At 35.8% G+C, this 10,599-nt stretch overlaps 1 protein-coding gene across 5 annotated transcripts; it reads left to right on the plus strand.

The window, feature by feature from the left end:
- The first annotated feature begins 203 nt into the window (after positions 1-203).
- LOC133307637 (uncharacterized protein At2g33490-like) lies at positions 204-6,412 on the plus strand. 5 transcript variants are annotated; one of them, XR_009751063.1, is made up of 11 exons: positions 204-339; positions 417-489; positions 597-671; positions 750-811; positions 894-962; positions 1,454-1,482; positions 1,560-1,767; positions 1,866-2,108; positions 2,916-3,930; positions 6,004-6,128; positions 6,227-6,412. XR_009751063.1 is itself a non-coding variant. In XM_061508183.1 (10 exons), the coding sequence occupies exons 1-9, from the start codon at positions 229-231 to the stop codon at positions 3,921-3,923; spliced, it is 1,878 nt and encodes a 625-aa protein (XP_061364167.1). In that variant the 5' UTR covers positions 204-228; the 3' UTR covers positions 3,924-3,930; positions 6,004-6,144. The 5 variants fall into 5 exon arrangements, 1 of the variants encoding a protein (XP_061364167.1); XR_009751062.1 differs by having other exon boundaries at positions 6,004-6,102; positions 6,184-6,412; XR_009751065.1 differs by having other exon boundaries at positions 6,004-6,102.
- Positions 6,413-10,599: the final 4,187 nt, after the last annotated feature.

Genomic DNA, 10,599 nt, shown 5'->3' on the forward strand with positions numbered 1-10,599 from the left:
AGAACATTGATTGTTTACTGCGTTGGGAAAAAGGTTGCTAACTGCTAAGAAAATACGGTTTTGAACTTTGAAGATTTTAAGTTATGTGAATACTGACTGGACTGGCCTCGTTGTTTGGCATCGTTGACTGAAATCCTAATTGACATTTCTATTGACTTGAAGATTTAAAGATAAGAAAGACTCATCTAACAGGGAGAGAGAGAGAGGGTTTGATTGATTTGCATAAGGATGAAGAGGTCTCTGAGAAAGTTGCGAGTTCTGGCAGTAGAGAAGCAAGAGCATGACCGAAGCAACATTCTGCCTTTGTCCCAGTTGAAGGAGCTGGCTATGGCTACCCAGGCAGGCACCTTGTTCTTTTTGTCTTACATTTCAAATTCAATTTTAATTTTAGGGTTAAAATGCATATGTTTGTGCAGGACATGCAAGACATGAGAGACTGCTACGATAGTTTGCTTTCCGCGGCAGCAGCTGCAGCCAACTGTGCTTATGGTGTGGTATTTCTATTTCCATTTTCAAACCTTTTTCCATTTCTATTTTAGATAAATAGTAATAACAATAATAATAATAATAATAATAATAATCATCTACTCTTACAGAATTCTCAGAGTCCTTGACAGAATTGGGGTCTTGTCTTCTTGAGAAAACCGCCTTAAATGACGATGAAGAAAGCGGTATACTTGTCTCTTTCAAACGCAACTAACTTTCTTTCTTCCCTTTTTTGTATTTCTGAAATGGATGGATTCATGCAGGAAAAGTTCTGCTAATGCTGGGTAAAATGCAGTTTCAAATCCGGGAGCTCATTGATAACTATGTCAGTCCTTATGCCGTCTCTGAAATTTTAACAATTTCTTCCATTTTCTATGCATTTCTAAGTTATTGCTTTGCAATTTCAGCGTTCTCATATATCCCAGACAATTACCATTCCATCAGAGTCTCTTCTCAATGAACTTGGAATTGTTGAGGTTTGTTCTTATCTAATTCAATCTCTTAACTACTGTATCATCACACACACACACACACACACACATATATATATATCCAGTTTCTCTTTTCTCTCTTCGTTTTTTCGATCTTCTCGTTCACCCTGTTCATTGTCCTGCGTCAGTTAAATTTGATACGTTGAGTGTGCATTTTTTCTATATTGATTATGGTTTTGTTTAAGCTTGAGGGTTGGCAGTATGGGTTTAGTCGGAATATCCCCTTACCTAGCCATCTTCAAGAATTCCTTGAATTTCGGAATCCCAATATAGCAGAACTACGATATCTGTTACCCAATATATTTTTATCGCTATAACAGAATGACCTTTGAATAGATTTATTTTAATGCTTATATTTCATCTGAAGACGATTGGTAGTGTGTTTGTTGAATCTACCATATGTTGCTGTATCATACTGTGTGAAGGACCTTTTGTTATTTTTGTCAATAACTTTTCTTTTCTTCATGCCAAAGCAGGAGATGAAGCAGCATTGTGATGAAAAAAGGTTTGGAGTATTATATTAAATCTACTTTGGTCTTTGAATGTGATTCATGTCTTATCATTTTGGTTTATGGTCTGCAGAGAAGTATATGAGTACATGTTAACAAGATATAGAGAAAGAGGTAGGTCTAGAAGTGGAAAAGCAGAGAGTTTTTCCTTGCAGCAGTTGCAAACTGCTCGTGATGAATATGATGACGAGGCTACATTATTTGTTTTCCGCTTGAAATCTCTGAAGCACGGACAATCATGGAGTCTTCTAACACAGGCAGCACGTCACCATGCAGCTCAGGTTTTGCTAATTCCCAATATTTCTTTGTCAGAACTGGGAGGGTTATTCATTTTTAATTTTTTTTAGTTGTCAATGCTCCCCTTTATTTCCCAAAACAGTTGTGTTTCTTCAAGAAAGCAGTTAAGTCTCTTGAGACAGTAGAGCCACATGTGAAATCAGTATCTGAACAGCAACACATTGATTACCACTTCATTGGCCTTGAAGGGGAGGATGAGGATGAAGGTGATGATTTAGAACATGATGATGATGGTTACGATGAGAATGATGATGGGGAGCTGAGTTTTGACTATGGACAAAATGAACACGTGCAAGACATTTCTATGTCACGAAACTCGACGAAGGTGACTACTTTACGTTACTAGAAATTTGTAATCTTTTTCTCCTCCTTTCACGCATCCCAATCTTATTTAGATATGGATATTTTGAAGAATGATAACCATCCCTACAAACTGGCATTAATATGAGTAGGTAGCCAATTGATCACAAAGGTGGGATGTGGTTTTAAATCCTACCATGCTAAAGAGAAGATAAGTAAAATCAAAATTAAATAGTGATTTAATGATTTTCTAAGCAAATGATCTTCTTGTTTAGGGATCAGAACCCATGAGAATCAGAGTTCTAGGCAGAGCAGTTGTAGGCTTGTGTACAGAAACTTCACATCCTTATTTGTTCACATATGATTTATTGCTCTATTTGTGTAACTAATTTAGTTTGGCAGGAATGCGGGGAGAATGGATTGAGTAAGAACTAAGAACCTCTGAAAGTCAAACTTGGAATAGTAATTTCTTTGGTCCATGCATAAAATTCTATGAAAGTTGTTGTATCCCTGGGACTGGAAGTATTTTACTTGTTGATATAATACACCTCCTCAGCCCTAAGCTTCTCGAGGCATTTGGAAATCAGATTATTTAATTTCCTTCTGATCTAAAATTTTTGAATGCTTATGAATATGCATGAGGGTGAGCTTTGGAGCAGTGATAAGGTTGTGACTGGAAGGTTACAGTTTTGAGTCTGGAAAACAGCCTCTTTGCAAAATGCAAGGATAAGATTATGTACAAACAATCTATCCTTGCAAGTATGAGAGCCTTATGCACTGGGATTTGCACCTTTTATGAATATGCATGATGTATCTGTTGTTTTATATGCAGGAATACTTAAATAGGCTTCCTAGGCATTCATTCTCCTTCAGGGTTAGGACAGGGAGCCAATCTGCCCCACTTTTTGCTGATAGGAAACCTGATTCTAATGAAAAGCTGAGTAAGATGGGGCCATCTTTATCACGGAAGTTCAATTCATATGTACTACCCACACCTGTTGATGCAAAGAGTTCAATATCTTCAAGGTCAAGTAATCAAGTACCTTCCAAATTGAAGACAAATATAGATGAACCAACAAAGAATTTGTGGCATTCATCCCCACTGGAAAAAAAGAAATACGAAAAAGGTCTTGGAGATGAGGGATTTTCTGGTCCTAATGTTAGAAATGCAGAGTCTGTGCTCAAGGAGAGTAACGGCAATGCTGCCTCCGCAAGATTGCCCCCTCCTTTGATTGGTGGGTTTTTTTTACCCTCAAATCATAATTTTGTTGCTGCTTACTCAAAAAAGATTAAAAGACATGCCTTTTCTGGTCCATTGGCGAGTAATCCATGGCCAACCAAGCCTGTCTCAATAGAAAGTGTTCAATTGTTTTCTGGACCTTTTTTGCGGACTCCAATTCCACAGCATCCATCATCATCATCACCAAAAGTATCTCCTAGTTCTTCTCCTACTCTTACATCTTCTCCTAAAATAAGTGAGCTTCATGAACTTCCGAGGCCTCCAACCAGTTCCCCATCCAATTCAAGGCTTTCAGGATTGGTGGGTCATTCAGGTCCTTTGGTGTCCAGAGGTCAAAAGATTTCTGCTGCAAATGATTTTGTTATATCAAATGCAGTGTCTGTCTCTCCATTGCCAGTGACTCGTCAGGCCATGGCTCGAAGTTTCTCCATACCTTCTAGTGGTGCTAAAGTTGCAGCAATACATGGATCAAGGCTACTGGAAGACCCTCATAGATCAACTTTATCTGAGGATATTGCTTCTCCTCCCCTGAAACCAATTGCTTTACCTAGTAGTTGGCCGTCATCAGATGGCTCTAAGACCGTTGCTCAGGCTGTTTAGACTCGAGGTAATATTTAAAACGGAATAGTTTTGTTTAGTATTTATTTCTCTTTTCTATTTTCATGGATTAATTTTGGTATATATTATAGGGGAATGTTATACTTACAACCTATTTTCGTTTACAACCTCTTACAACCCATATCTTAACCGTTGATTTCCGTCAATCAACGGTTAAGATTTTCGCAAATAAAATTTATTAATTCACAATAAATGATAACCGTTGATTGACACGAGTTGTCGAACTCGTGCAAATTAAAAATTATTTTTTTATTAGGGTTCAGAAAATTTGTAGTAAAGTGGAAACCCTAAGTCGCCTCTCAAGGAAATTGTTTTGGTAAAAATCGCTTATGATGACAGAAAATTAAAAGGGGGGGTTTTGGGTTTTGATTGAATAATTAAAAAAGCAGAATATAAATTTGGAATAAAAATTTGTAATTAACAATTAACCAACCTAAGGTTAGGGTTCCATGGACGTCTTTCCTCGGATAAAAAGATATCAGAATCGTGATTGATCGTCAATCGAATCAGAATTCTTATTTCCAATTGACAACCCTCTCTAAGCGATCGCTTAGCATTTGATCAAATACGGTGCTTCTACTCATACAATCGCAGAGTATCAGCCCGTTTGATTTAAGGTCATAGGGTCAATCAATCTAACCATCAAATCTGATGATTAATCCCTTTCCATAATCGCAATCGCGAACCTCAGATTGAATATCCACGATCGCACGATATCAATCTGAGTTGGAAAGGGAAACAAAACTGATTTAAAATAAAGCGCAGACCCTCAAGACTAATTCATGGAATCCGTTACCCTTAGGTTGATTAAAAGGTTCTTAGCCTCGCATGGCTAAGGTAAACATGATTAAAAAAAAAAAAATGAAGAACGCGAAGAACGCTCCAGAGAAAGTGCTTTGATCCCAAAATACGAAAATTCAGAATCCCTAAAATGTTTCCTACTCTGCCGTCATATACCCCTACCCAAAGCGGGTTAGGGTTCAGTTCTGATCGGCCCATCTGTCTAAAATACGAAATAAAATAAAACTAAAACTTGGCTTTGGGCCACTTAAGTATCTGGGTTTTAATTTAAATTACAAGTCCAATAATAAAATAAAACTTCAGCAAAACGCGTCCGACTTGGCGTAAGAAATCGACCAGATTCCAGTCCGAATTGGGCTTCGAACTCTTCATAAGAATTGTAACCCTCTGTGTTATCTGAAAAACCCAACAAGAACGGAGTCAATCCGACAACTGTGGACCGAGATATGGCCAAAATACAGAAGTAACGTAAAGCTGAAAAATTCTGACGAAAATAAATTAAACCCAATCAAAAACTAAAAATGTAAATTAACTCAAAATATCATTATTTTATTCAAATAAATCCTAAAAATACTAATTAAGAGTGACAAATAAGTGTAATAAAATATGAGTTATCATTGATTGGCGGAAATCAACGGTTAAGATATGATTGTAAAAGGTTGTAAACGAAAATAGGTTGTAAGTATAACCTCCTCCTATATTATATATTATGAAATATAATTTAAGTTTCATATATAAATGGAAAAGCCTCCTTTTCAAGTTATCTGGTTTTAGATGAGATAAAATGGACATGAGGGTCAATACTCAATCCTTAAAATATCTGGGATGGGGGACAAACATTTATTAAGTTCTATTGTCAGAACAAGCTAGTTGATCTCCATACATATACATTCTACAAATTGGCATTGAATGTGTTTATGGTGCAAGTACATAATCTTTTAGGCTATGTATGGATTGGTGGAAATGGATAAATGGAGGGAAATATCAGTCCCATTGTTTGGATTTCTTAAAATCAAAATGAATAAAATTCATTGTATAGTCTATTTCATCCAATACTATATCATTTTTCTGCCCCGGGTGTATGAGATTGAATCACTCTACTACTTCAACTACTTCTCAACAGTGGAATAGAAACTTTGTTACATCATAAAATATTCAAAAAATGATATGACAACTTTATTCCTTTCCATTTCACCCGTTATTTCATATCCAAACATAACCTCAATGCGTCTTATATTTAACCTGCTCTTTACAATTTCAGGTAATACCCGTAGGAACTCGCTTGATATGTATTTCGCATCATTTGCTTAGTTACATGTCGAGTAGGTGGGGGCGTGGGGCTTCTACTCTGAATTGGAGGGTAATAATCTAAAATCATGTTACATTGTAAGATGATTTAATTTTTAACATGAAGACTTAAATCTGTACTTTCTGTTTTCAGGAACATACATGCTTATATTAATAATAATATCCAATGAACCCAGGTACGGTACTTGTGCAGGTTAATTCCACTCGAGTGAGAAGATAGCTCTATTTACGGCGTTGCAAGGGTCAAGTTTTGCTTCTCATAGTTTGGTACAGTTCAAAACTGTAAATATTCCTTTTATAATTCTTTTATCAATTCGTTTTTTCTAAAGTTATTTCAGATAATTTGTTTAATATTCACCGTTGTGGGCGAAAATCATAATGTATTTGTAATTTTAATTATTTTAGAGTTATAATAGTATTTATCATTCTAAATTTTTAATTTTTTGACCTGAAAATAATCGTCGTTTCGGTGAACATTAGACAAAATTATTTAAAGTAATATTAGATATTTTTTCCCTTCTTTTATTTGTCGTTGTCATTGTTAATTCACAGTACAATGGTGGCGTTTATCTTATTTTTTTATTTTTATTTTTATTGAAATAAATGCCCATGGATTGCGTTGTGAATTTTGCATATAAGCAATTGATAATAACTAATCAATGACGCCTCCCATTTTCAAGCGACCGAATTTTATCAATAATGTGTCCCTCAATCGGTGGCGGTTTTTAATTTGATCATTTCTCGGAACAAATCTAAAGTCATAACAAATCTAGCTGAACTCAAATGATTTCTGTATTTAAGTTCAAATCGTGCTTGCGTTGATTTTTCTGCCATCGAGTGCAGTCGGATGAAAAGAAAGTGGGCAGGGTTCATGGTATATTTTCCCTGTATCAATACCTTATTTTTTGTTAATGATATCACATTGCGAGCAGGCAGGAGTGGTGTTATAACTGGCTGCAATGCAAATTATTATGTGGACAGAGCTTGTGCTTGTGCTTGGTTTGAAAATCTGGACTCAACCAATCGGTTAAACTTATTACCCCGTAAACCAATTTTATTTTATTACAATTTAACTAAATTTAATTGTTAAACAAATCTAATTATGATTCAGAGGTTTTTAGGTTCGATTGTTATAACATTAAGTATGTACACTAACTTATTTTACATTAACGTGCCTGTCGGTCTCCGCAATTAACCCACCAAAAAATGATAGTGTAAGTTGGTTCTTTTCCATGTATGTTCTTTAGGAGTGTGCATGAGTCAAATTGAAATGATTTTTTTTGAAGAACTGAATTGATTTAATAGTTTGATTTGGTTTGGATTGAAAACAGTTCGGTCGAACCTATTCTAAGAAGAAAAAAATAAAAAATAAAAAAATAAATTGAAGAGATAAAATGGTTTGGTTTGGTTCTTGAATTGGTTCTTTAAAATTCAGTTCGGTTCATGAACTCGTTTTCAAAAATTGGTTATTTTAAGAGCAATTCAGTTCAGTTCACATTTGAGTTCAGATTTTAGTTTTTTTTGCACACCCCTAATATTCTTTGTCTTTAATTTTAATTTATTAACATTTTTCATATTATTTTTTTTAAAAAAATTCAAACAAATAATTTTTTTTTTCTATTTTTGCTATAAGTTTTTTTTCTACTACAATCACATAAAAGTAAATAGATTTTATTATAAAGAAAAGAGAGAAAAAATTATTGGGATCCACTTATGTTGGAATTAATGAATGAATTAATGTACAATGATCCATTGGTTATGAATAAGAAGTGGGTTAATAAAGAAAAGAGAAAAAGGGAAGATGAAGAGGTGTGTGGGTTTCAACAAGTCCCACATTGGACAATTAGTAGGAAATGGGAGAGTATATAAGCTCCCACTTCCCTCTCTTAGATTGGCCCTTGGGTCACTACATGTTTTATGTAGGGGAGAGCTAGGTGAGTATTGGTTCACCACACGCGCGCGCCGCCGTCCGTCCGGCCGGTTCGGTTCGGTTCATAGTGTGTAATAAAAAATAATTTTTTATTAAATTATTTTTTAATATTTTGTCCAAAAATTTACCGTTGCTTCCCTCCAACCAAAACGTTTCTACCCGCCGGTTTTTTGAGCAGTATTGAACCGAACCGGTTCTTTCCCTTCGTGAACCAGTCACCGGTTGTGTCTGCTCGCTGAACCGGTCGTATCTGTTCGTCGGAACAGTCACCGGTCGCACCCGTTCGCCGCCATCAGACACGGCGGTTCGCCGCCGGCGACTGTTCATCGTGACCGGTCAGTGTCTATAAATAGACACTGACACCTTCAGAAATCTATCCAGTTTTTTCTGCACTTAAACTCTGCCGGAATTTTTCTTCTTCCGGTTTTGCATACTGTTGTTCATCCTCCGGTGTGACTTCCTCTGGCATATTGTTGTGTTCGTTTGGGCTGTTGATTGGTAGTGCCACCATTCTTCAGACGAAATCTGTTCTATCCTGGGAGACAAGTGTCCATCAACCTTAGGCATCAGTGATGGGGCAAATTGTCTTAAGGAGACACGTTCTGTGGGCTCGGATTTAATTCCTCTGATACTGCATATATTCATCCTTTCATTCTGTCTGTTTCATCATTCTGCCACTGACAAGTAAGTCTGTTTTTAATATTTTTAATTACACAGTAATAATTCTGATCATCTACCTCCTCTGCTTTATACATGGGTTCAAATCTATTAGTGATATAATATCACCCACTGTCTTCAATAACAACTTATATTCATGAGTGTAGCTTCAGAAACATTAAACCCATACATTTTTTTTTTGACAAATCGTCATAAAAATTGAGTAATTTCTTAATACAAGTAAATACCCGATAGCAATAGCTAAGAGCTATATTAAGGGGCTGTTTGGTAGGTGTGCTTCTTTTAGAATCCTGAAAAAGTCTTGTTGGGAATGTAATATATCTATGTTTGGTAGAAGAATTTTTTTTTTCTTCCAAGAATCCTATTTAGCCACAAATTTGATTGTAATGCAAATTATTAGCCCAAATACCATATTCAAATACCACAAAAGGGAAGTATTCTAGAATCTGGTTTGTATGGAAAATTAAACATAAAGAATAAATACCATTTTTAGTCCCTGGCAATATCTACGAAGTCCTTTTCAGTCCCTAGCAATAAAAAGGAACAAATTGGTCCCTAAAATAATAAAAAAGAGGCCATGTTCATCCTTCTGTTAACTCCACCGTAACGGTACATCTAACAGTGCCCATGTGGCATGTTAGTGTGCTGACGCGGCTTGGACGTCTGCCAACGTGGAAGAAGAGACGACGACGTTTTGGTCCCTGTCAAAACCACGAGGGCCATTTTGGTCCCTGTCAAAATGCACGAGGACATTTTTAGTCCCTGACAAAAAGCACGGGGCCTTTATTGGTCCCTAACCAGAGAAAAATAGGCACATAACTTCATTGCTTTTCTATGCAGTCCAATTTTGCAAAACAGAAGTGCATTACATCAGAAACAGGAGTGCAATCCAATTTTGCAAAACAGGAACATGACATTAAATTGGATTTGTATGCAGTCCAATTTGTTAAACCAGAAGACATGGATGTACAAGAACTACAACTACGTATATTAGTTAAAAAAACCTCAAAAATGGTAAACTTAAACATTCATCAACCCTGTGAAACATAATAGCTGGAACATGATTTGAGTATCATTATATTTGAAGACATGGATGTACAGTAATGCATTACAAAATAAAGCCAACTGTCAGGAATTAAAAGAAAGACCTCTAATACAATAGGGCCAGAATTTACAAAAAAAACATTGACATAATAAGGCCTCCAAATACATAATGGCCAGAATTTTCAAAAAAAGTCAGCCACATAATAATAAACCCTTCTCAGTTGGCTCATGCAATACTCCCAGGTCATATACAACAGCATGTCATTTTCTTGAGGCAGGCCTTGATGGCCTAAAACCAAGTGTTCTCATGAAGGCCAATAATCTGCTTCGTATGCCACTGGTTGCTGCATTCATTGTTTCATTACTCAACAACTCATTTGCTTGCTGTGGATTTGATGGAGGTTGGCTGTTTCCTCTCAAGTTGCCTTCATGTGGCTGAGAACTACCAACTGCTGCATTCCAGTCAACTGCCATGCATTGCAATTATCAACAATCATTTACATGTCTTCTTCTCTGATTTTTCTCTGTATTTAAATATCAACAATCATGCAATTATCTTTTATAGAAAAATAAATAGTATAATTGTAATGCTACACTACTGAAGATATTGTTCGTAAATCGCATATCGCTATGTCTTATACAGACTAAGAGAATTAAAGCAGTTCATAGTATTCTAGGGATCGTAAAAACTGTTTGCAAGAGCTAAAAATCCCTTTTAACAAAGTGGGAAGCTTAATTAGCATTGAAAAAGAAATGAATAATCGTTAATAAGGTCGAAACTTCAGTTAGAAACACAAACTTCATTGAAATAAAATGCCAAGAAGGAGTATTTACTTTGTGATGAAATTTAGTTTAATTACTTTGTGATGAACAAATGGATTGCACTCCTGTTATGAT

Source organism: Gastrolobium bilobum, unplaced genomic scaffold, assembly GCF_033153095.1.
Source record: "Gastrolobium bilobum isolate Gb01-03AN ecotype WA unplaced genomic scaffold, APGP_CSIRO_Gbil_v1 utg11686, whole genome shotgun sequence".
NCBI classification, from domain to species: domain Eukaryota; kingdom Viridiplantae; phylum Streptophyta; class Magnoliopsida; order Fabales; family Fabaceae; genus Gastrolobium; species Gastrolobium bilobum.

What these genes read in the sequence shown, in the direction of transcription:
- LOC133307637 (XM_061508183.1), top strand. Translation starts at nt 229, where the DNA reads ATGAAGAGGTCTCTGAGAAAGTTGCGAGTTCTGGCAGTAGAGAAGCAA. An exon ending in CACGTCACCATGCAGCTCAG is followed by an intron (nt 1,768 to 1,865) that starts GTTTTGCTAATT and finishes TTCCCAAAACAG; the next exon opens with TTGTGTTTCTTCAAGAAAGC. An exon ending in TGTCACGAAACTCGACGAAG is followed by an intron (nt 2,109 to 2,915) that starts GTGACTACTTTA and finishes TTTTATATGCAG; the next exon opens with GAATACTTAAATAGGCTTCC.